The 26,408-nt window shown below is 46.4% G+C and overlaps 1 protein-coding gene across 3 annotated transcripts in view; it reads right to left on the bottom strand.

Moving 5' to 3' along the window:
* Positions 1-26,408, bottom strand: part of RCOR1 (REST corepressor 1) — a 127,033-nt gene that overhangs the window by 54,317 nt on the left and 46,308 nt on the right. For all 3 annotated transcript variants that reach the window (XM_078853389.1, XM_073349705.2, XM_078853390.1), the window contains one exon: positions 16,043-16,126. In XM_078853389.1, coding sequence (XP_078709515.1) covers positions 16,043-16,126 — 84 coding nt within the window. The remainder of the gene's footprint in view (positions 1-16,042; positions 16,127-26,408) is intronic.

Below are 26,408 nucleotides of genomic sequence, written 5' to 3'. Positions count from 1 at the left end.
TGACCCTTTCGTGGATACAAAATAATTCTCTCTTTTCAGCCCATTTGGATATTGGTGCGAACCTGGTGGGTGTCTGCTGAAGAGTCCTGGCTGGTTCCAGGATGGCCTCATTAATAGAAAGGGCCACACCACTCAGAACCGAACAACGTAAAGTGCCCGGCCGTTTGTCTGGCCCTTCCAGGACCTTGTCCAGGGGAATGTGAAGTGACTCTGCCACTCTCTTGAGGAAGACCTGGAAAGCCTTAGGATCATCAGGGCACGGTGGTAAAGCTGGGATCACTGCCTCGTATGGGGAAGACAAGGATAATGTCACCGGCATAATCCTCCTGTTCCTGTTGCTCTTCTTCACTGCTTGAGGAGGCTGAAGAAGCTACTCCTCCCTCTTTCCTTGGAGCCCTGGATCTCCTTGGGTCCCTGGCCTCACGAGGTGGGTATATTGGGTAGTCTCTTGGATCTTTCAGGCCCCAGTACTGCCACTGAAGGATCTCAATCTTTTGGTACCAGGCCCCCCAGATTGGTACCAGTGGGTATTTGAGGGAGTGGGGGGAGGAACGAGACCAGGGTATTCTGTAGCATGAGACTAGTGAGATACCCTGGAGACTCCCACGGTTCCATCCGGGTTCAATCCCCTCAAGGGATCCCTTCGGCATAGTCCAGATGCAGTCTTCTGTCATAGATAGGGCCCTACCAAATTAATGGCCGTGAAAAATGCGTTATGGACCGTGAAATCTGATCTCCCCTGTGAAATCTGGCTAAGAGAGACCAGATTTCACAGAGTTGGGGAGCCAGAAAGCAGCGGCAGCTGGCCAGGAGCCAAGCACTGAAGGCAGCTAGGAGCAGCAGCACAGAAGTGAGGGTGGCACGGTATGGTATGAGCAACCTTACTTCTGCTCTGCTGCTGGCGGTGGCACCATCGTCACAGCTGGGTGCCCAGCCAGCGGCTGCCCAGCTCTGAAGGCAGCAGCACAGAAGTAAGGGTGGTAATATCATGACTCCCCTACAATAGGCTTGTGAACCCCTTGTCCCTCCCATGTCCCCATTTGGGGTCAGGACCCCCATAGTTACAATACCATGAAACTTTAGATTTAAATATCTGAAACTGTGATATTTATAATTTTTTTAAACCTGTGACCATGAAATTAACCAAAACAGACCATGAATTTGGTAGGGACCTAGTCATAGTCCTCTTCCAATCCCAAGGATTCTGCTTCCAGATCTAGAAGGAGAGTCGCTGGTAACAGAGGAGAACGTGCTGACCTGCCTCTAGTTGTTGCCAGTACCGGTGACTGTTTGGCTTGACCCCTACTTACAGGTTAGATGGTAAAGGGTACCACAGAGATATCGGCACCAGCTGAAGTCCCCGTGATGGGCATCAATGTCTGGAGAGGTGCTGCTGTTTTGCCTTTCAAAGATGTCCAAGTCCAGGCCTTCCTGGACAGTCACAACTCTGGAGCGCAAACCTCCCAATGACTTGATAAGGGAGGGGATATCGGTGTCTGTGTCTATTTAGAGGCCTTGGGCCTTGTGGAAGCACTTGTCTCCCTCTTCCCCCTGCATGCCCTGGTTCTGCTCTCCAGAGTCTCTCGGTGGGGGTTCAGAGGTCTTGGAACTGCCTGGGTCCAAAGAAAAGAGGTCACTCTTGCCTTCTTCAGGCCGAAGTACAGGGGCTTTTCCCCCACTCAGAGGTTATTCCCACCTTCATGGTGTCTTCCATGAAGAACTTTTGGAGTCAAAATTCCCTTGACTGCTTAGGTTCTATTCGGGAACAACCTGTAGCTCATGTCTCTTCTAGGTGCACTGGTTTTCCCCAGGCAATACAAACCGATGTCAGGGATGTCCATGACTGGGAAGGATTTGTAGCACTTTATGCAACTTTTGAAGCTGGGGAGCCTTGGCAAACTGCCCCACAACCAGCTGGAAGGCCAAGGCTGGGCTGGAAAGGGCAGTGTATACCAATGGCTCTATGTCCCAGAGGGAAACAAAATAGGGAGCCAAACCCTTAACATTTTATAGTTATGTCATAACTTAGACTTTTAAAAAACAGATTACAGAGAGAAGCTGAAGTATTCAGCATGAACGCTGAAGCTCCATCCTAGACCATCAGAAGTAAGAAGGAACTAAGATGGAGGTGGTCTGGCAGCACCCTTTACAACCTTGGTGCAGAGCATCAGGAGAGCAGGAGCACATGCATGGACCAGACAGAAAAAAAAAAAATCAAAAAAATCACCAGTCCTGGGCACACAAAGCACATGTAACCTGAAGTGCTCGACACAGAGGGACAAACACTCAAAGACAGACACTCAAAGCCAGTACCCGCTATCTCTGGGGTGGCCACACTTTTTGACCCAAGGGCCACATCGGGGTTGCAAAACAGTATGGAGGGCCAGGTAGGGAAGGCTGTGCCTCCGTAACAGCCTGGCCCCTGCCCACTATCCGCTCCCTGACTGCCCCCCTCAGAACTTCTGACCCATCCAACAGCCCCTGCTCCTTGTCCCCTAGGAACCCCCGCCCCAACAGACCCTGGGACACCCCCGCTGCCCCAACAGACCCTTCTCCCTGTCCCCTGACTGCCCCAACCCCTATCCACACCCCCACCTCCTGACAGGCCCCCTCGGACCCCCAACCCATCCAACCCCCCCCACACACTCCTTGTCCCCTGACCGCCCCCTCCCGGGATCTCCATCCCTAACTGCCCTATCCAATCTTCCCCCGCTCCCTGTCCATCCCCCCTGGGACCTCACCCCCTATCCAACCCCCTTGCTCCCTATCTCCTGACTCTCCCCCTCTCCCCCCAAACCTCCACCCCACCCAACCGCCCCCTGTCCCCTGACTGCCCCCCGGGGCTTCCTGCCCCTTATCCAACCCCCCACCCCACCCCTTAACATGCTGCTCAGAGTGACAGGACAGGCTTATTGGAAAGCCTGAGAGGTGGGCTCACCTGAGAGGGGTGCAAGCCACGCTTCCCACGTGGCGGCGTAACTACAGGGAAGGGGGTACAGCGGGGGAGGGACCGCGGGTTAGCCTCCCGGGCCAGGAGCTCAGGGGCCAGGCAGGACGGTCCCGCAGGCCATAGTTTGCCCACCTCTGTGCTATCTACTGCAAGCTCAGACAGCTACTCAGTGCCAATTAACCTCAAAAGGCACATATGGGCGTTCTCACAGCGAAAGCCTAACCAAGTTGTGAGTTCCAAACTTAGGCACATGGTTCAAAATCCCTCCCATGCTGTCTAATTTACCCCATTCTCCATCCTCAGCTGGATTTTCACAGAAGTTTAGACAGGAGCTTTCCAAAGACCAGTATTTCAGGTCCCGTCATACCAGGAACGCTAGCTAATAAAGGCATCATACTAAAGTCAGGCTACATAAATAGTTCCTGGAACAATTTCATTATTCCAGAGCATGGTGGGTGGGAAGGTGCGTGCGCGTGTGTCATGGGGAAGTGGTGGGAGGGACAGGCCACTGCTTGCAGAGAGCCTGTAGAAGTGGACTTGCCATAAGGTTAAATTACAGTTCATTATTATTGTTGCTGATAATGAAGCCTGTCACTAGAGTGTGGAATCATGCTGACCCTTTATAACCAGTACAAAAGCAGGAGAAATGGACAATTTGTCTCCTAGCTACCTCCTTGAAGAATGTCACTTAGGCAAAAAGGAAGTATCACTATTCACTGCTTTGGCTGAAAGGGGAAGACAAGTCAGAATCATGCTGAGGAGCTGCCCATAGCTGTGACTGCTGGAAGACAGAGCTTATAGTGAGAGCAACACACCACAGGCTTTGTGAGGACAAAGTCTCCAGATGGAAATTGGCTGGTTCCAGCTTCATAGAAGCCAGAGTAGGAGAAGCTAGTTTATCAGAGTGGGAAGTGGTCTATTCACAGGAGCACGTGTTCCTTTTGCAGCCGCCCCCCTCACTCACCAGCCCAAACTAGGGGAAATGACATGTTGCAGACAATGGTTCTCAGCACCCAGAGGCCCACTGAACTTGTATTACCATTTGTAACTACCAGAGCTGATTGGACAAAATTTTCAGCATCGTTTGATAAAGCATGATATGGACTTGATTGAGCCACGTTTGATATTAGAGGGAACCAAATCACAGATTCTATAATGCTGCTGAAGACAGTTTTGCTCCTTCTGCATTCACAATTTTCAGATCTGGTTTAGGCAGGGCCCTTTTGATCACATTTGAGGCATTCCCACAGAGCAATGCCATTAGTACTCCTGATTGCAAGGGCCAAGAATCAGTGAGCTGCCTTCTCAAATCGTGCCAGTTTGGGAGGCTCCGTTTTAAGTAAGGGGAGGATTAGATAATGCATTTATTGTGCACGTAGAGCGAGTTGATTAGGGAAGAAACCTTTGATAAAGGTTTAAAAAAGGGGAAGAAAGATCATGATGAGTGTGGCATAAATGCCTCAATTAGCTAGAGATAAATGAAATTTCCTGGTGAATCTGGTTATCAGCATGAAACTGCTACCAGGCCACACCATGCAGGACTGGAGCACGAGCATAAAAATATTACACTAATCTCAGTTTGTTGAGGTGGGAAGTGTTGGAAGTATTGTCTGAACTGGATCAGAGGGACAGTACCAAGCTGATTTTCCCAATGCAGATAGGCCCGAGAGGAGATGTTACTAGCATTTCATATATCCACCTCTGCATTTGATTACAGCCTAATCTTGGGTGGTAAATCTTAGTCCTGAACATTTTGTAGAGAGATTGGAAAGCTAGTTACAGTAAAGTGGTAGCTTGCCTATCCAGAGCTCAGATGACACCTATGCTTTGCTAGCTGGCAACCCAAAAGGATTAGTGTCAGATCTTCAGGCAATTTGGATTTTAAAAATATGCATAAGGATGAAGTAAATACTAAAAGCCAAAGTTACAATTCCATGTCTAACTCACTCTTTGGTGTGTTACATCTCCGTCTAGTGGCAGATCCCCAGAGGCTAAGGCCTGGTCTACATTGTTCCGGAGTCGACGGCAGGGCGATCGGGGACCGATTTATCGCGTCTATACTAGACTAGATGCTATACTGCACTAGACGTGATAAATCGATCCCCGATAGCTCGATCACTACCCGCCGATCTGGCAGGTAGTGTAGACGTGGCCTAAGAGTCTATAACAGCCAACACCTGGAATTAACCCATTAGGTCAAGCGGTAGCAGCTCATACTTTTAGCGCAGGATGTTGGAGGTTCAATCCCCAGTGAGGGCACATTTTTTTCCTGAGGATTACAATGAATCACCACCACAAGACAAATAACTTCCATATTAAAACACAGCATGATGTAGCTTCAATTTGACCTGGTTCTCGCTGGGGTTGAATAGTGGTCCTACAACTTATACTACAGATCTGGCCAGCTTGAACTACTCAAATGCATTTCAGGTTATGGCTAAACAGCCATGCTACTTTCCCAGTATTATTACTGTACTGTCACATTACTAGTATTCAAATATAGATTACATCATCCAAAAGGGTTTTCTCTAGAAAAGCTTCCCTCTATTGCGAGCACTGATTCAACTCCCCTGGTAATAGCAGCAGCAGGAGCACAACTATACAAAGGCTTCACAGTGCCAGTTGGCATTTTAACTAAGTAATCTGAACCTGCTTGTGATGAGGTGTTTAACCCACCCTTGGCTACGAAAGGGTTAATGTAGACTGGGAATGGGGCTAATTAGCTGACAGGCCACAGGTGAGAGGCATCAGGTAGCTAAGCAAACCCTGACTCAGGGAGGGAGCCCAGCTGGGGAGGAATGAGCTGGGATGGATGTATAAAGACAGGAAATTGGAAGCAGAAAGGGTGGCTAGGAAATAGGATCCAGTAACTCCTTGGGAGGGAAGAGAGGTGTGTTTGAGGCTATAGCAGAGGTGGGCAAACTCCGGCCTGCACGACCCTCCTGCCCGGCCCCTGAGCTCCTGGCCCAGGAGGCTAGCCCCCGGCCCCTCTCCTGCTATCCCCCTCCCCCGCAGCCTCAGCATGCCGCGCTGCCGGCACAACGCTCTGAGCGGCCGGGCAGTGCAGTTGCAGAGCTGCGGCCAGCCACCAGTGCTCTGTGCTGCACGGTAAGGGGGCAGGGGGGGTTGGATAGAGGGCAGGGGTGTGAATAGGGGTCAGGGTGGTCAGAGGCTGGGGAACAGGGGGAGAGGGGTGGGAGGGGGTTGAATGGAGGCAGGGGTCCGGGGGGGGGGGAAGCAGTCAGGAAGGAGGGGGGTTGGATGGGGTGATGGGGGCACGTCAGGGAGCAAGAAGCAAGGAGAGATAGATAGGGGGCGGGGGCACAGCCACCCCTAACCAGCCCTCTTACAATTTTCGAAACCCTTTGCGGCCCTCGGGCCAAAAAGTGCCTGCCCCTGGGCTACAGAGACAAGTAGCCTGCAATTGCTCCCTGGCAGCAGGGAGTTGTGAGGCTGGCAACCCGGGGGGAAAAGAGTGCCAGATAGTAAGGAAAGGGCTCGGGGAAAGGCAGTAAGGTCTAGAAAGGAACAGCCCTTAGCTGCTGTGTAGAGGGTCCCTGAGCAGGAACCTGGAGTAGAGAGCGGGCCCAGGTTCCACTGCCCGCCCCAGAGGATGTGGCCCCGGCAGGCAGCGACTGGGAGGACCGCTGAAGATTCTGATACCTGGGAAAGGGGACAGACATCTAGTGACCAGGCTGGAGGGCTGAATCACGAAGAGGCAGCAGCAGCTCGTGAAGTGTGAGAGGAGCGGCATGCTGAGAGAGAGTGAGGCGGACAGATGGCAACTGCAGAAAGGGGCGCGACCTTGGAAAACTAATCCCCACAACAGGCAGGAGGGGGCGCCCTCTAGCAGTGAGTAGAGTGCCCTGTGACACTGCTCAGAACAAGTCTGCATGACATGGCAGTAAGAGCGCTGGTGTGCCTTGGCTAAGCTATATCAAAGGTATCTTTGCTAGCACTTCCACGGCACTGGCTGCGAAGGGAAGTGTTTCTGAAAACAAGACTCGTGTGGGAGAGGACAGAGCAGGAAAAACTAGGAAATACACTTCTCTAGCCGGGATGCTGGTGCTTGGTGCATCCTACCCTGTCATTACTTATAAATCAGCCATTTTTTTTTAGAACAGTGAGTGACCATGACTGTTGAATCAGACCCCTTGAATGTTGGATCTACAGCACAGCATACACATCCCATTGCAAAGCTTGTACCCCAGGGATGAAGCACATGGTAGCAGAATAGAGTTGACTGCATGAAGCTGACTGCCTCCTCCCCATACAGGACCCAGGGACAGAAGCTCTTCCAGGGCAGCATGGCAATCTGAAGATACCTTTGATATACCCTGAATCTTTCAAATGCAAGCCCATTACATGGGAGTTCATTTTGAAAATAAAACACCAAAGAGTGCTTTCACCCCACTACTTTCCTGGGTTCCAGTTTGAACCAGTGCATCAGTGAAAGGGTTAAATTCAAATCCTAACTGAAGTGTGTGTTTGGGCTCCAGAGATACCAGCCTGCAATAATAATGATGAAAGAGCTGGTCTAAGATTTCACCTGACATTGCAACAGCCAGCAAGCACCACATGGTGGCTAACAAACAAAAGGAAACTCCTTCTTAGGCTTGTGTAAGTAGCCCAGACTCTTATTTGGAAGATCTTGACCTCTGAAATGGAGAGGCTGCACTTTTGCTGTTTGCAGTATTGTCTCTCTGGCCTCCCACAATATGATCATTTGTAAGCATATGAACTTACCCCAGGTTAAAGACAGAAGCCAGGTCCGTTAGCAGTTCCCCTTTATCCTTCTAGTCTGTCTTTTGGGCATTTACATCACTGCTGCAATTGCCACTGCCAATAAGTGAAAACTACCGTGATAACCTTTCTACAGTTAAACTCCTAGCGAATGTTAAGTTAAACCTTGTTTATCTTGGTTTTGGATTCATGAAGTTGTATTTTCTAGCTGCAGCTACTATATTTGTGTCCAAGTTTTACGCCTGCCAGGTTCACTGTGTACTATTAAATTTGGATTAGGGATAAACACAAGCCCATTCTGCCTTTCCATTAATTTTTTTTGCTGTAATTGCGAGAAGCCAACAGGCTGATGTTAGTAGGGGGACAGGGAGGGAATAAACAGCATGATCATAAGTACTGTTAAGCTACCTTATCTTTACTGACCACCTGCCCCGCAAACACCACCACACACCCACGGATCAGGTTCTGGACAAAAAAAGTTACAGATCCAGAAATCCAGCACAAGAGTCTCCCGGAAGTCTTTGCTCCATCATGCAGATCTCTCTCGCGGGGGGGGGGGGGGGGGGTGGAGCACAAAACAAAAAACTAATCTCCCAGGTCATCTTTAACCATCATGAGGCAGCCATAAAAAGGCACAAATCTAATGTTTTTAAAAAGCGTTCTCAGGTAATCTTTGAAGTAGTAATTCCATCAATGTAAAGGAACACTGTCAACTTGAAGCCTTGCTAATTACAAAAGCAAAGTACTGAGTCAGAAGTGCCACCTACCCCAGAGCCTCCCTGCCTTTTTGTGTTTTATACTCACTTTTCTATGCTGTGCTGCAGACACCCCACACCCTCCCCAAAAGAAAATGGGAGCTGACCATGGCCTGATCTTGCTAAGAGAGCCAAGTCTCTACAGAATCTTGTTGATTTCAGTGTGTGGCTTTGCAAAGACGTAAGTGCACATCCATGAGGTTGGAGGTTTACATAGCCAAGCCACAATTTTGCAGAGAAAACCATGAAACCAACTATAGACAGGACTGTAAAATGCACTCAGTACCCTGAAAAAAGAGACAGGTATTTTCTCCTCCTCTAATCTTTGTCATTCATTTTAGGTTAAAAAAAAAATTCAGATTAAGGCAATTTTAAATTGATGGTGCATCAAATTCTAAGCTACCCTGCCATGTCCCCTTAATATTAAGAGAAGCATGATCATACCTATATGTTCTTTGCAATGATTAGCCCTGCAAAATTGTTAAATATATGGACCATGGCCGTTTAAAGGTGACCTACATGGTGAAAGTTCGGGCTTTACTCGAAGGATAGAGAATGCCAGGATGATTTTCTCAACAAAGTGCTGGTTTCTTTGAAATGGGATACAGTCCTTTTGTTCTGTGTCTGTACAGCACCTAGCACAATGGGGTCCTAGTTCATGATACATAATAATAATAATAATAATTAATTAATCCTTCCACCAGGCTGTCCTCACCCTCTGTTTGCTGGAGGTCCTCAGCAACCTCCCCCAAAAGCCTGAACAGTAAGGTCACAAAAGCCGTAAACCAAATTACAGCTCTCCTCTACCCAACTGCATGGCCAGCAGAGGCCACTTCTTACCGTCAGGTTTCAGAGTAGCAGCTGTGTTAGTCTGTATCTGCAAAAAGAACAGGAGTACTTGTAGCACCTTAGAGACTAACAAATTTATTAGAGCATGAGCTTTCGGGAGCTACATTGGATGCATAGAATGGAACATACAGTAAGATTATATACACACACACACACACAGAGATAAGTAGGAAGTTATCATACAAACTATGAGAGGCTAATTAGTTAAGATGAGCTATTATCAGCAGGAGAAAAAAAAACTTTTGGAGTGATAATCAAGATGGCCTATTTAGTTGACAAGGTGGTAACAGGACACTTAATTTAAGGGAATAGATGCAATATGTGTAATGACCCAGCCACTCCCAGTCTCTATTCAAACCCAAATTAGTGGTATCTAGTTTGCATATTAATTCAAGCTCAGCAGTTTCTCGCTGGAGTCTGTTTTTGAAGCTTTTCTGTTGCAAAACTGTCACCCTTAAATCTTTTACTGAGTGGCCAGAGAGGTTGAAGCGTTCTCCTTCCGGTTTTTGAATGTTATGATTCCTGATGTCAGATTTGTGTCCATTTATTCTTTTGAGTAGAGACTGTCCAGTTTGGCTAATGTACATGGCAGAGGGGCATTGCTGGCACATGATGGCATATATCACATTGGTAGATGTGCAGGTGAATGAGTCCCTGATGGCGTGGCCAAATTGATTAGGTCCTATGATGGTGCCACTTGAATAAATAGGTGGACAGAGTTCGCATCAGGCTTTGTTGCAAGGTTAGGTTCCTGGGTTAGTGTTTTTGGTGTGTGGTTGCTGGTGAGTATTTCCCTCAGGTTGAGGAGCTGTCTGTAAGCAAGGACTGGCCTGTCTCCCAAGATCTGTGAGAGTGAGGGATCATTTTTCAAGATAGGTTGTAAGTCTTTGATGATGCGCTTAGTTGGGGGCTGAAGGTGACAGCTCGTGGTGTTCTGTTATTTTCTTTGTTTGGCATGTCCTGTAGTAGGTGACTTCTGGCTACTCTTCTGGCTCTGTCCATCTGTTTTTTCACTTCAGCCGGTGGGTATTGTAGTTTTAAGAATGCTTGATAGAGATCTTGTAGGTGTTTGTCTCTGTCTGAGGGGTTGGAGCAAATGCGGTTGTATCCTTGTATCGAAGAGCTTGGCTGTAGACAATGGATCGTGTGGTGTGGTCTGGATGAAAGCTGGAGACATGTAGGTAAGTATAGCAGTCAGTAGGTTTCCAGTATAGGGTGGTGTTTATGTGACCATTCCTTATTAGCACAGTAGTGTCCAGGAAATGGACTGCTTGTGTGGACTGGTCCAGGCTGAGGTTGATGGTGGGATGGAAATTGTTGATATCATGGTGGAATTCCTCAAGGGCTTCTTTTCCATGGGTCCAGATGATGAAGATGTCATCAATGTAGTGCAAGTAGAGTAGGGGCATTAGGGGACAAGAGCTGGGGAAGTGTTGTTCTAAGTCAGCCATAAAAATGTTAGCATATTGGGGGCCATGCAGGTACCCATAGCAGTGCCGCTGACTTGAAGATATATATTGTCCCCAATTGTGAAATAGTTACGGGTGAGGACAAAGTCACAAAGGTCAGCCAAAGGTCCTCATCCACAACTATTTCACATTTGGGGACAACAAGAAACTGATGAGCTTGAATTAATATGCAAACTACATACCATTAACTTGGGTTTGAACAGAGACTGGGAGTGGCTGGGTCATTACACATATTGCATCTATTTCCTTAATTTAAGTATCCTCACACCTCCTTGTCAACTGTCTAAATGGGCCATCTTGATTAAACACTACAAAAGTTTTTTTTTCTCCTGCTAATAGCAGCTCATCTTAACTAATTAGACTCTCACAGTTTGTATGGCAACTTCCAACTTATCTGTGTATATACACCTATCTATCTTACTATATGTTCCATTCTATGCATCCGATGAAGTGGGCTGCAGCCCATGAAAGCTTATGCTCTAATAAATTTGTTAGTCTAAGGTGCCACGAGTACTCCCGTTCTTAGCATCAGTCTCTAACTATTGCTAATGGAGTTTGTAACGAGCTAGCAGCATGTTAGCTCTAAACACTATGACCAGACCTCACATGGTTAATGCTTAGTAACAATGGCAACCAAACATTTCCCTCCCCACCAGAGGCCTAGGCTGGCACACAGACGTCTTCCCAGGGCCAATTCACCACACTTGTTTTGCACTGTCGACAGGACCGCAGAATAGTGCTTATGTAACTAGTTTGGCCAGCCCAACCTCCTCACAGTCTTCTGTGCATTATGATACCCTAGTGAGCACGGCTCCAAGTACTGCTGGTTCTCCTCTGCGGGCACATCTGACAGGCACTCTACTCTCCAAGAAGAAACAATGGGATAGCATCCAGGTTTTCCCAGAATTTACCAATGCAAATGTACTTAGGCAGGGGAGAAGGTGCAGACGCAGGTCAGTGGTTGCCCCGGAGGGGGGTAAAAGAAAAAAAGCTGCCCTGTGGATGCAGCTCAGCCACGTTTGTGTAAGCAGGTCAGATGCCACCACGACCGGGTGGTGTGCTTGTAATGCTTGTGGAGCCCTGAGCTGGGCATTCCTTTCCATTTTAGTTAACCCAGAGCTTACAGCTTCCTGGGATCCACTATTCGCATTCTCAAGAGACCTTGACAAGAACAGCCAAACAAGGGAAGGTGGAGAGGATCTTCTATGTTTTAATAGTTTAAAAAAAACAAAAACAAAAAAATACTAGATTTGTATGGGAATGAAGAAGGTAGGATAGACCTTGGAGACAGTCATCGTAGATCGTAAAGTAGCAGCAAAGGCAGCTTCTCATTTTGTTGGTCACATTAAAACTACGTGCCCATGAAGACGATCACCAGGATCGTGCCATTACCCCGATTACTTTATATTCAGGCTTCCTCGGAGGCTGCTGGAACAAGCCAATGCTTCCTCATTTTCAAACTAGCCCAGTGTTGTTATGGTAAAGCCCAGTGAAGTACTTGGCAATGCTGTTTTACAGTAAAAGCTGTTTTATCCAGCACGTTGGGGGAATGGGGGGGGTGCCAGTAAGTGAAAAATGCCTGTTAAGAGGGAGGGAGTTTGGGTGCAGGAGGTGGTGTGGGGTATGGGCCCTGGGAGGGGGTATGAGTGTGGAAGGGGGCTCGGAGAAGGGGATTGGGGAACGGGAGGGGATGTGGGGTGCAGGCCATGGGAGGGGGCTTGGGGAAGGGGGTTGGGGTGCGAGATGCTGGATCCAGGGTTGCTCACCTCAGGTGGCGCTTGCAGAGTCACCTAGGAGTGGCCGGGACAGGCCACTGCTTGCGGGGAGCCACCTGAAGTGAGCACTCACCAGATGTGGCACCCCGAGCCCCAACCCCTGTCCTGCGCTCTAAACCCCTCATGGGCGTTCCTCTGCCCAGGAGCAGCAGGGACGTGTCGCCGCTTCTGGGGAGCACCGTGGAGCCAGGTAGCGAGCCTGCTGGCACCGTGCCAACCAGACTTGCTATGAAGATTAGAAATGTTGGTGTATAGAGCTTTCCGGTTGGTACAAGGCCTGATAACACAGCTTTTACTGTAAATAGTTTCACAACGCCTGCCTGGCTTTATGTACTGAGAGACTGCTCCAGGCCAGGGGTGCACAAACTTTTCCGGTTGCATGCCCGACACCCCCTTACCGTTAATGGAATCTGTCTGTGCTCCCCTCCGTTACTGCACAGTTGACTCAGCAGAGGAGCTTGGCCTGAAGGTGGAGCTGGGGGCGGGGCTGGGCTCCAGTGGGGTGTCGTTCCCTCCCCGCCTTCTGAGGGGGGGCCGGCTTCGGCCCTGCCACACACCCCGTAAGGGTGGTGCGCCCCACAATTTGGGGACCACTGCTCTAGGCTGTGCCATGGTAGATCATTAAAAACAAACTTTCGCCATTCCCCACCTCAGCTCCCATCTGCCAAACAGATTAGTTCCTTCACTTTACTTAGCTCTTCCTCTGCCTTGCTCAGTCCTGCCTCTCTCCAGTGAGATCTAACGTCCCAGCTCTGCCTCCATTAACAACATCTCAATGCAGGTCAGAGTAATTTCCTGAAGTTGAGGCAATTCTTCGGAGAAATCTCTTTAAAAGGTCTAAGAGTGCGAGAGCAGGGTTCTGTAGCAGGTGTGGATGGGCTACAGGGCACAGAGGAATGGACTGACTGGGCAGAGACGAGCACAGCTATTTTAAGAGATAGTCGGGAGCTGACCTAGGGCAGACTGGAGGGATTTTGTTCTTGCTCTACTCTGTCAGAGCATACAACATTTTATTGTTCAGTCTTTGTTCATGAAACTGCCAGTGGGTAAAACCATCTCAGTGACACTCTGTAACAAAGGGTTTTTGGGGATCTGTAGCACACATATAACCCCTTATTGACAGCACTCAGTTCAGGGTGTGTGGGGGAGCGTGAAAGGAGCAGAAAAGTTATTGACTCCTAGGAATATAGTTAACAAGCCGAGGGATGCAAATAACAAATATGCCAGTAAATAGTAGACAGGGCCAAAACCACTACAGTATATTCCGCCAACATAGGTAAAACACTGTCCCATCTTCAAGCATACATGGCGCAACTAGGTTTTAATTGACCTGCGCTAAAGCCTTGGACAAGCAAGTCTGTACCACAGTTAAGATACACCATTACACTGTAAGACGGGACTACGTCAAAGGACGATGCCTGTAACCTGGTCCCACAACCATTTTTCCTGTAGTTTCGACAAGCCCTTACTCAATTCAAACCACTGAAATCTTCATGGAATCTTTCAGCATCTGCCTCTATTTCAGAGGATGGCTACACTGACTAGGACAAGGATATATGCTAACTGCTGTTTATTGTGCTTACCTGGCTCTTCCCATTAAGCCTTGACCCTGAAAGTAAAGCAAACCTTCAACAGTAAGATTGTGTGTAAGAGCAGGTGTGGGCTGGGGCCCTGGACATGAGCCAAAGTGGTACTACACAGGTGCTAAAGGATTGTCTAAGCCATCCTCACAGTCCTGATTTTTCAGCCATAAACCCCCTCCACGTCAAATAGCCCTACAATAAAAATAAATTCTATGAAGACTTGCCGCAGTTAAGTCCTTCATGGGGAGGGTCTCCCCACAGTATGGGAGATCGGTACAAGGCACCACCCTCCAAACACTGTAAACTCTCTGAAAAGAGAGCAGCAGGAACAATACGGGGCCAGTTCAGATTTTGTACGGTTGTAAATCATGGCATGTTGCCCTGGAAGTCAGTATAGTAAAATTGCTGTATGGTCAGACACAGAAAGTTCGAAGTTCACTTGTATGAAATTTGAGAGGAGAAAGTTCCTAGACACTCATTGCTCCAAAGATGCAAGGTCTTGGACAGAGTCAATTATTCCCTTTGGGGTTTATTCACATGCATTATATCCAATGGTACCAGTTGGTAACATACAGCCACCCCCAACTACACTTACGCTCACCACCTCCAGCTCAAAAAGAAATCCAATTCCTAACAGCAAGAGGCTAAAAATTGCAAAGCCAAAAATCAACCCCCATATCTGAAGCCAGGTACTTGCAATCTTTTGTGATTTTGCACACTATCAAATTTTAGCAGGTGGCCCAGGAAGAAAACACATTTGTTTCCATCTGCAAACGCCTCACCACACACACACACACACACAAAAGAAGGAAGCACTCTCCCCTCCAGAGATTTTATACAATGCATACAAATAGGAATACAAAGTTCACTAACTGGCAGTCTGACCTCACCACTAGGGGAGGAAGTAGAAGTTACACTTATATGGCACTTTTCATCTGTAGATTTCAAAGCATCAACCACTTTTTACAGATGGGCAGGCTGTGAGAGGGTAAGTCACCCAGCAGAACTCAGGCCATCCAGGATATTACTAGTCTGATGCCCTATCCACTAGATTGCTAAAGGAGGCAGTATAGGTATTCTTAGTCTTCAGCAAACCCTCACAACGGCCTTGTGAGGTGTACCACCCCTATGCAGCCAATGAAAACAAAGATCAAGCAATTTGACCAAGGCCATAGAGGGAATCAGTATCAGAGCTGGGAGTAGTACTTTTAGTTCCTTGCTCCTGGTCCTGTGCTCAGGTCACAGCACAGAAAGTTAAATTAAAACAAAATAAACCCCCTCCACTTTAATAAAGAGAGCTAGCTTTTAAATGGTAACTGTGTTAAAGACACTGTAATTCTTCAGAAAGTGAACCACAATTAGACATTTCTATCACTTGTTCCGCCATGAGTTAATGGCCATTTGAAACCTGTTCCCAGGGACACATTCAGTTTAAAATTTGCTCTCACATGGAAATCAAAGACACTCTAATCGTTCCCACAGTTTAAACTTGAGTTCCAGGTATGGAGTTTTTGAGCATTTGGAGTTGTCGTCTTTTTTGTTTGGACAGGATTTCTTCCCTCCCTCCCCCCAAAATGCCTCTCCTCCTGGCCCCAGAAACTTTATTTCTGCTACCTTCTACAGCACCTGCAGCATGTGACTGGAAGATCACAGCAGCTTGCTGATCAAAAGCCTCAAAAATTCATACCATGGAAGGAAGTCGTAAGAGGTCTTTCCTCCTCCCCAATGGATATGGCATTCTGGGCAGCTGCAGTAAGGAATGAAACCCTGTATACGGTCCTTTTTTAAGATTCCCAAATTCATTTTGAAGCCCACTGAGACAATCACACTGCGTAATCGCTCTCTGCTGTAAAAAGGTAACTCCCCTTTCTTAAAAATAAACCACTTAAAAAAAAATAAGAATGCAAAATAGACTTACATTTTGCCTCGGACAGATTCTGATTAGGTGACCAGACCAGCATGCCAAGGTTCTCTCTCTCCTGACAGCGTCTTGCAAGTTTGGCTTAAGAAAAAAAAAAGAGATATACAGTAAAGTTAAAAACAAATTCAAGAATCTTATCGCCAGCTAGTACTGAAGCAAACTGGGTACAAGAGTGGCTTATTGTCCAGCTTTTAGTCAATCTAACAAGGTTAAAAGCCTTCCTCCCTCTCCCCCTTTAGATCAGAGGTCTCTATTTGTCTCTTCTATATATCACTCTTAATACAATGTGACAGAGGAAGTACATTCACCCTCTTTCGTGCAGGAAGCTCTAAATCGAATGTTAATTAACATTTCTACATCAGCATACTTGATTATTTCTCTTCTGCCTTTTGTTAAATGAAGGGAAGGAGCAAGAACCAGATGCTATGGATACGAGATCCTGAATGCTATGGTTGCTTCCTTGTGAAGTTAGATTAGGACTTCAGGACAGGCACATGCAATGAAGAACGTTCTGGGATTTTTTTTTACAAGTCCCTGTAAATTATCCCAAGCCACCCTCCAGTTCCAACTAAGTATTTCCACACTGACATTTCATACACTCTGGGCCAGATTCAAATCTCAGTTATATTGAGGTCACTGGGATTAGAATCTGGGCCTTCGTTTGTACACAGTTATTCTAAACAGGGAAATGGCTCTCTTTGTTCATGGGTCTGTTACATCACAATAAAGAGCTGCCCAGCATAATGCATTAAAATCTACAATTCAAAGCCATGTGCACATATGTTCCTGATCGCTTGCTATTCAAGTTGCTCTCTCTGAAACCAATGCAAGTTTGTGTACCTCAAATTTTTGGCAGTCTGCTGTTCAATTCCTTACACCATTAGCCAGGTACAGTAAAGATATTAGAAGAGAGAGAGTTATCAGAAGGAGACACACCAAAAATGGAGTCGATAGACCAAAAGCCTCTCTCCGTTGAGTCAGCACGTGTAGTTAAAATCCATTACTAGTACTGGCAGCACAATGTTAAGAGAAAAACTCTCATATCTAGCTACCAGTGGAGAGCTGGGTATTATTATTCCTACTACAAAACCTCTATAGAGTGCTAAAAAGTTATAATGCTTCACATATAGAATGACACATACCCTGCCCCGATCTGATTAATAATATATAAAACACAACAGGACCAGAGTTCTAAGAATTTCTTCTCCTGGATACATCTGCACTGAACCGCCTCCTGTATCAGCGAGTCTCAGAGCCCAGATCTACAGATTTAGGCTCATGCTGCGGGGCTAAAAATAGCAGTGTAGATGTTCTCACTTGGGCTAGAGCTCAAGCTCTGAGATGACCCACACCCCCCTCACTGGGTTTCAGAGCCGGAGCAGGAACATCTACACTGCTATTTTTAGCTCTGTAGTACAAGCCCCCACAAGCCTGAGTCTGTAGAACCGGGCTCAGACTCGCTGCTGTGTCTCTTTTTTGTCCTGTAGGCATACCCTTAGTGATGAGAAGCAGCGAATAGAGATCCTACCCCAGGGTACTATACATGTGAAATCAGAACAGGATTGACTTTTTAAACGCATTTGCAGCAGAGACAGAAAGTTATGTATGTCAAAGGAAACTTGGTGCTGGTTGGTCTGTAGAAGAGAAGAGTGAGGGGGGATTTGATAGCAGCCGTCATCTACCTGAAGGGGGGTTCCGAAGAGGATGGAGCTCAGCTATTCTCAGTGGTGGTAGATGACAGAACAAGGAGCAATGGTCTCAAGTTGCAGTGGGGGAGGTCTAGGTTGGATATTAGGAAACACTATTTCACTAGGAGGGTGGTGAAGCACTGGAATAGGTTACCTAGGGAGGTGGTGGAATCTCCATCCTTACAGGTTTTTAAGGCCTGGCTTGACAAAGCCCTGGCTGGGATGATTTAGTTGGTGTTGGTCCTGCCTTGAGAAGGGGGTTAGACTAGATGACCTCCTGAGGTCTCTTCAAACCAGAATCATAGATGATTCTAAGTACGTGTTCTTGAACAGTCAGGCTACATAAAAACATTTGGTGGGTGCATGCAAAGAACTTTAATGTTTTGACCACTCAGGCTGTGTGGATTTTTAACATTGCCGCTCCTTAACTTGGCATTAGACAACAAACCTAAGTTATGTTTTCAGGTAACAGTTTAAATCCCAATAACAAGCTGGTTTTAAAAATGGTATTATTAACCTCTAACATAATGCAAAGATTCCGATTATTTTTACTCCCAATTATCTGGATGCTGAAAATTGCATCATCTCTACGCCTCACCGCACTAATGCAAAAAAGTTTATTTTCTCTCTGTTTTGCCATGAAGATGCTGAGAAATTAATGACTGACACAGAGAGAGAGAGAGAGAGAGAGAGAGAGAAAGAGTAAAAGAGAAGCCAACGTTCTCTGGAGAATGACAGGGTGGAGACGGGATGTTCTATAGAGACTATAAAAACATCTTAATTTAGTATGACAATAACTGGACTTTGAACAAAACTTGCTATGATCTTGAAACATTCGGGATTGAGCTTCACCCTCTCATGTGGCTAACAAATCAAGATTATGGAGTTGTGAGGAAAGAAAAAATAGGTAACCCTGATGCCAATCACTTGTAGAATACTGCTCCACTGCATTATGCATCTCAGTTCTACTCACCCATTGTTCAGCCTACTACAAAAGTATCTGAACAGGAAAAAAAAAAACACACCAAAAACTTCTACCACCATAAGAGGTTATATCTAAAGAGAACCTCACACCATTTATCGATACACAAATAAATGCACAAGAACTAGTGAGAGAGTCCAATTAAGATTTACTTTAAGCAGTGACAGTCGACTACACCCAAAAAGAATGTATTAGGCTGCGTTTTGTCAGTTAGGATTCAGGAGTCAGTTACTTAAATGCCAAAAAGAACTTCGATAACAGAGTTAAGGGGTGCCCAGTGGTACCTTGTGCCCCTTCAGAATGTGCAGAGCAGCTAAATGTAAAGCCTCTGAAAACCAGGAAACACCTTATTTACTGGTTTTCAGGAGATTAAATTTAGCCACGCTGCACATGAAAGGGCGCAAGGTGCTACCTTGAGGGTACGTTTCCCCTAGAGCAGCTGTAGCAGCAAAACTACAGAACTGCAGCTATGCCACTGTAGTACAGACACTTCCTGTTGAAGGAAGGGATTTTTCCCCTCAATAAAGGTGGTAATCCACCTCTCCAAAAGCTGGTAACTAGGTCAACGGAAGAGTTATTCTGTCAACTTACCTGTGTCTACAGTGAGGGTAGGTCGACCTAAATACATCACACAGGGCTTTTTTTTTTTTTTTACACAGCCCAGATGATGCAGCTGGGTTGACCTACATATTAGGTCTAGACTGGACCAGCAGTTTTCAACCCAGAGTCCTGAGACCCCTCGGGATCTGCAGACTGTGTGCAAGTCACACAGTGAAAGGTGGTCATTACCACAGAACAGTGTTTTCAACCTGTGCTCTATGGATGGGGGTCTGCAGACTAGGTCTAAGATTTCCAAAGGGTTCCGCATCTCCATGTGAAATTTTTTAGGGGTCCACATATGAAGAAGAAAAAAAAAAAAAAAAAGGTTGAAAACTACAGGACTAGGCCTAATTCTGCATTAATGATGACTGGGGGCTTTTAAGGGTTTTTGTTTTTTAAAAACAAGGAAAAGGATTTTGCACCACACACACAAGCGCCCAACTCTCCTCCTTTCCTTGCATCTAGCTCCTTGGCAAGGGTTACCCCACCCTCAGAACACACTGTATGTTAAGCCCCTTTGCTGCACCTGCATCACCCCCCTACATCTCTCTACCTGTCCAGCGCAGCTCCCCTTCCTCTCCCCACAGAGAAGCAGGCATCAAGATGGGGCCCACAGACTAAGGAGCTGAGGAAAGGAGCAGAAGAGTGGGGATATGTTTTGAAGGGGTGGGACAGACACGGGGGGCACAAATGTAGGTTTTTGAAGGTGACAGATGTCACCTTGCCTGACCCCCTTCTTTCCACAGACTTCCAACCCCCGATATTCTCTCCAACATCTCAGATTTCCCCCCCAGACTGCTCTGAGACAGCTCGTACTCCAACGTTATCACCATCAGACCCACTGCTCATCTTAGTGGCTGTTCTCATCCTTTTTCCCTTGGACATTTAGTACCCCTGCTAATACATGGGGAAAGAAAGACTGCCCTGCCCCCAACAGAGGTATAAAGGGCCCCAAGATATTGGTTTACACATGGGGGAATCCCTGCCCTCTCTGACACTGGGTGTAGCTGCCACCCCATTCCCAAAGATGGGCTAGACTAGAGGTTTTCAAATTGTGGGGCTCAGCCCCTTAAGGGGGAGTGGAGGAACACGTGGGGCTCAAGCCAGTCTGCGTCAGGGCTTAGGGAGGGAGTGTCGCCTCTGACTAACCTCAGCGGGCCACCCAGCCTGTGGGTCAACACCCGCCACAGAGATTTCTGCCTCCAGAGACCTTCCCACATGCCTTCCCCCACCCTGAAAATCCAAGGGGGAAGGAGGAGCAGGTATTGTGTCTATGTCCATGTTGGGGGAAGCACAACCAAAAAACTAATTTGGGGGGAGGAGGGGGGGCCTCAGCTAAAAAAAAGAGTCTGAAAACCTCTGGCCTAGACCAACCTACTATAAAGGTGGGTGCACAACTGGTTGGAAAAGCATACTCAGAAGGCAGTTAGCTATGATTCATAATTAAGTTGGAAGGGCATAATGAGAGGGGTCTCACAGGGTCTGTCCTGGGTCTGGTTCTATTCAATATCTTCATGAATCATGTGGATAATGGTGTAGATGAGTACACTTAAAGTTTGCAGAGGATACCAAGCTGGGAGGGGTTGCAAGTGATTTGGAGGACAGGGTTAAAATTCAAAATGATCTTGAGAAACTGGAGAAACGGTCTGAAATAAAAAGGATGAAATTCAGTAAGGATAAATGCAAGTACTATACTTAGGAACGGACAATCAATTGCACAATACAAAATGGGAAATGACTGCCTAGGAAAGAGTACTGCAGAAAAGGATCTGGGGGTTATAGTGGATCACAAACTAAATAGGGTTCAACAATATAATACTCTTGCCAAAAAAAAAACAAACAAACAAAAAAAAACAAAACCCCACCACCGACAAAGCAGCAAACATCATTCTGGGGTGTATTAGGAGTGTTGCAAGCAAGACATGAGAAGTAATTCTTCTACCCTATTCAGCAAGGTCTCAAGTGGAGTATTGTGTCCAGTTTTGGGTACCACGCTTCAAGAAAGATCTGGACTGTCTCCAATTTGTCCACAGGAGAGCAACCAAAAGGAATAAAAGTCTAGAAAATAGGACCTATGAGGGAAGATTGAATAAACTGGGTTTGTTTAGTTTTGAGAAGAGACAACAGTCTAAAACAACCTTTTGCATACTTGAAAAAGAGGAGGATGATAAATTGTTCTCCTTAACCACTGAGGACAGGACAAGAAATAATGGGCTTAAATTGCAGCAAGGGTAGTTTAGGTTGGACATTACAGAAAAAGAAGAAGAAAAAAAAAACTTTAACTGCCAGGGTAGTTAAGCACTGGAACAAATTACATAGGGAAGTTGTGGAATCTCTGTCATTGGAGGTTTTTAAGACCAGGTTAGACAGATACTGGTCAAGGACGGTCTAGATCAGGGATACTCAATAGGCAGCCCATGGGCCAAATGTGGCCCACCAAGGCTTCCTGTGTGGCCCACCAACTCACCTTAAAAAATGTTTATAATTAAATTAATGAAGAGTGACGCACAGCCCATCATTTGCCTAGGACTTCCTTAGTAAGGAACTTACTGCTGGACCTTAAGTTCTTGTGATAGCACCGGCTACCATTGAGCTAGGACACCGCCCATTCTTCTCATCTGTGATGGCAATGGAGCCAAAAAATGAATGCTGATGTGAGTGAACGTCAAAGTCGACAGCAAAAACCGAGCTTTTAACCCAAGCTGGACAATGGGTTGTTTTTATTACTCCACCTCATTTAAATGCAACACTTTTGTGTTTAACGTGTCAAACCACTGTATCCGTCTGTAAAGTCATCAGTGCGAAGCACCACTTTGAATCAAAGCACTGTACCACTCAACATGGCCATCCTGGCAGTGTTGCAAGACGTGACAAAATTGAAAATCTGAAGTTTTCGTATCACGCTTCAAATATCTCCTCACAATATCAGTGATCATGCAGGACAAAGTAACAGCTGCTTCTCTTCAGATACTGTTGGTACTAGCTACAGAGAGAGAAAGCCTTTCCTGAATGCTGAGCTTGTGAATGAGTGCACATCGGAAACACTGAAGGAGCTTTTTGCTGGAGATAAAAACAAAGATGATACTGTGAACCATGTGAAGCAAGTTCCCGTATGATTCCACGGCAGCACAAAGATTGGAAGTAGTTTACGAGGTCTGTTTTTCAGCACTGCTGTCCAATTTAAAAAACAAAAACAAAAAACACCAAATGGATGTCCCTGGCAGTGGATGATCAAGTGTTTAAGTGACACTGCCCTGCTATTGCCGTTTGTTAAATTTTAAGATTGTGAAATTTTCACGGAAGAATTTTTATGTTTAATACCATTAGAAACCTACATGACAGGAGAGATCATTTTTGAAAAAGTAAATGGATTTTTTGAAAAAAAAAAAAATGCTTTAGATCTGCCAAAAGTAATCTTGCTCATTACAAACGGAGGTCCCTCCATGACAGGGAAAAAAGAGAATGGCTTGCTTCACATTTGGCAGTGATACACCCTTCATTAAATATACTTCACTGCATCATTCACCTGACTGTCCTGTGCAGTAAGCTGTCTGGGGACTTGAAAAAACAATGAGTATTCTGATGAGATTAGTGAACTACATATGCTCAACTTCTAGCTTGCAACAGCAGCTTTTTAAAGCTCTTTACAAGACGTTTCAGCCAAATACAGTGAGTGACCTGTTGCAGTACAATGATGTTCACTGGTTAAGTAGCAGGTGTGTGTTAGAGAGGTTTTGTGAGCGTCAAAAAGAAATAATAGACTTTCTTTCAAAGCCACAAGACAAACAAGGTTTGCAAGTTCCTGGAATTTATTAATGATTTCCCTTCTATATAAATCTGTGTGATATTACTGGTCATGTCAAATTCCCCTAAATTGTAGTTCCAAGGCTGGGCAAGCAGTGTTGGGGATGTGTTTGAAAAAGTGTGTACCTTTCAGAGGAATCTTGAAATCTTTCAGACAGACGTAACAGGAAAGATGTGGTACTTTTCTACATTTCCTGTGAAACTACAGCTGAAACGTCACTGAAAACGATGCAAGAATTCCTAAACAACCTGATTGAGAAGTTTGCAATTCCAACAGATTTGTTTTTTGTTGTTTGTTGTCTCTGCTAATAGAACATTCTTGATTCAATTGATGAGCCTTACAATTTCTAACTGAGAAGCACCTTCGAGAGCTCAGATGTCTTGAAGGCAAACTTCAGAGAAGTAGGACTTGGATTTCTACTGACCAATAACCAGAATCCAGCCACCTATCTTTTAACAATGTTCAGATCAACGTACCACTTTGATTCCGGGTTTTCTACCATCAACATTATTTAAAAACACCACCACAATCACTTGACAGATGAGCATCTTCACCAGTGCACGAGCCTTGCCCTGACCCCTCCTACAAACCACTCTTCACAAAGCTTGCCAGAGATTGTTGATGTCACCTCTCCCATTAGAGATTGCTACAAACCCAGGTAATAATGTTGATTTATAAACTTTGTTAAAAGATAGAAACACTAATACTTAAGTTGCAATCAAGGTCTTTATTGGCAGCTGAAGGGTTTATTATTATTATTATTGTCAGCCTTCTGCGCAAACAGCCCACCTCTTGTCATAAAATTGTCAAGTCAGCCCACAAATAGATCTAATTGAGTATTACTGGTCTATATAATACTTAGTCCAGCCGCAATACAAGGGACTGGACTAAATGATCTATCAAGTTCCCTTCCAGACCTACATTTCTATTATTCCCTTACGTCAGGCACAATTGCCCTCTGGCCCCTAGATATTGCCCTGAGAAATGGGGCTGTGAAGAACATCTCCTACCAGCACCCAGCCTTCCCAGCAGCCTTGAACAAGAGAGGAGAACATGGGAATAAAAGGCTCCCCACCACCCCAATCATTCCCCATTTCCTCTGCCATCCACCCCATCCTCCTCTATAACAAGTGACACAGCTAAGAGCAGCTCAAGTGCTTGTCTATGCACTGATAATTTTTCCAGAACAGTTATTTTGATATAACCCCCGTGGGGCACAATCTAGAATAACTATTTTGGAATTGTTATTTTGGTACATTTCTATGCACACGCAAGCCCTAAAACCCACCCATGTTGGAGAGAAACTAAGATCCCTCGACCCCCGCACCTAATTCAGGCTATTCTGCCAAAGAGCTAACCCTGGCACATGAAGCTTAACTACAGGGATGATTTTAACCTAAGCTGTTTTTTAAACCCGTGCAGCTTTGTGTGTTCACACAATTACACTTGGTTTATAGCAGTTGAAACCTGTAAGTTTAAATGTGCAAGCTAAATATAATCAGTTTTAAACAGATATACAAGTGTCCACACAGGGGTTCACAACTAAACAAATTTTTAATCAATGGGTTTTAAACCAGTTTCAGTTAAACTGTTTCAAGCTCTGTTTTGACAAGCCCTACAATAGCAGACGAGGAAGTGCTGAAGTTCAATTACAAGACCGAGCCCTGCATTTTCAGCTATCCTATTTAAATGCTGACAAAGTAGTTTAGTTACATACAGATACCCAATACATCACTACCTAAGAGTTAGTCCCTATCACAGTTGCTAGATTCCTAGTGTTACAGGTGGGTGGGTGGGGGGGGAGAAGAGCCCCAATTTGCCCTTCTCCCAAGCATTGCTCATATCAGGGCCTGTGCACCTTGTTGCCCTCCCCTCCGCCTACCACCATTGCTGAGCTTGAAGCAAGTAGGAGCAAGAGTCCTTCCTCTATCTGCAGCAGAAGGGCCTACTGCTGCATCCAGCCACCCCGGCGTTGTCCCAAACATCACCACTCCCAAGAGCCATAAATCACCACCTGTTCCCAACTGAGTAATACAGCCCTACTGTAGATTCTCAGCAGCAGCATATCTGTCTCACCCAGAAAGCTGTATCATTGGAACAAAGCAAGCTGTTTATTAGTTTATGCTGGCTGCTCGCAATTTTTTGCCTTTGCTTTTCCTTGTGTTTGTTCCTAGCTCAGGTGTGGTCAGGCTTCCCTTCCTGTCTCCACTAGCTCACTGCTATCAGCGCACACAGCATGCAAGACAGCAGTGCAGTCTGAAGGTGCGAAGCATGAGCTACTCTTGAGGGCATTCTGTGCCAAAAGTTTTTAAATTCTGCAAGTTTTATTTGTCAATAAATAAATAAATGCAGAGGCTCCAGCATGGCAGTAGGGAGCACAGGCCACTGGCTGCGTGAAGGTGGAAGATCACCCTGCAGCCCCGCCCCACCCCCAGGACACGGACTCCATGGTGAGGCTGCACCCGACCTGGACATAGCACAAGGCCTGGGCCACCTGCCCCAGAAACACCCTGGGGCCCTGTCCCTCTGTGCCAGGTGCACCACAGGTGGAGTAGGTCAGCTCAACCAGGCAGGATCCAAGTGTGAAGGGGCTGGGGGGGGGGGGGGAAGAGAGTTTCCAGGTGTGGGATGAGAGGATTCTGTGTGGGACAATCTGGGTACGGGCAGCTCAGTGCTGGTGGGATCTTGATGCACAGGGGCTCGTTAGGGGGTTCCAGGTGAAGGTTGTGGGGGCTCAGCAGAGGGGTCTGGGTGTGGGGATCGGGGTCTCAGCAGGGGAAGGAACCATTCTTAGACCAGACACACTAGAAGACTGATTGTAAAAAACTGTCTTGGCCCATTCAGAGAGACAAGGTGGGTGAGGGAATATCTTTTACTGGACCAGCGTCTCCTGGTGAGAGAGAGACAAGCTTCCGAGCTTATACAGCTTCCCAGTCCTGAAGAGGAGCCCTGTGTGGCTCAGAAGCTAGTCTCTCTCACCAACAGACACTGGTCCAATAAAAGATATTGCCTCACCCACCCGGTCTCTAATATTCTGGGACTGACCTGGCTACAACAACACTGGATAATGGCCCACTCCGTCCTTCAGGTTTGTATTTCCCTGTTGTGAGGCTGACAATGGGGCAGACTCATCCCCATGCATAATTCTTCTGGGGCCACCATACGTACAGTTGGCCAGTTTTCATTTGGATACTAAAGAGCTAGACAGAAGGGTGTTAGCCCTCTTCTCCCCACTGCTTAAACCCTTTAGGAAAAACCACTCCCCAGACCTGAATAACCAGGCTTAGT

Source organism: Lepidochelys kempii, chromosome 6 (assembly GCF_965140285.1).
Source record: "Lepidochelys kempii isolate rLepKem1 chromosome 6, rLepKem1.hap1, whole genome shotgun sequence".
NCBI lineage: Eukaryota > Metazoa > Chordata > Testudines > Cheloniidae > Lepidochelys > Lepidochelys kempii.
This window is presented reverse-complemented; position numbering and strand designations above follow the sequence as displayed.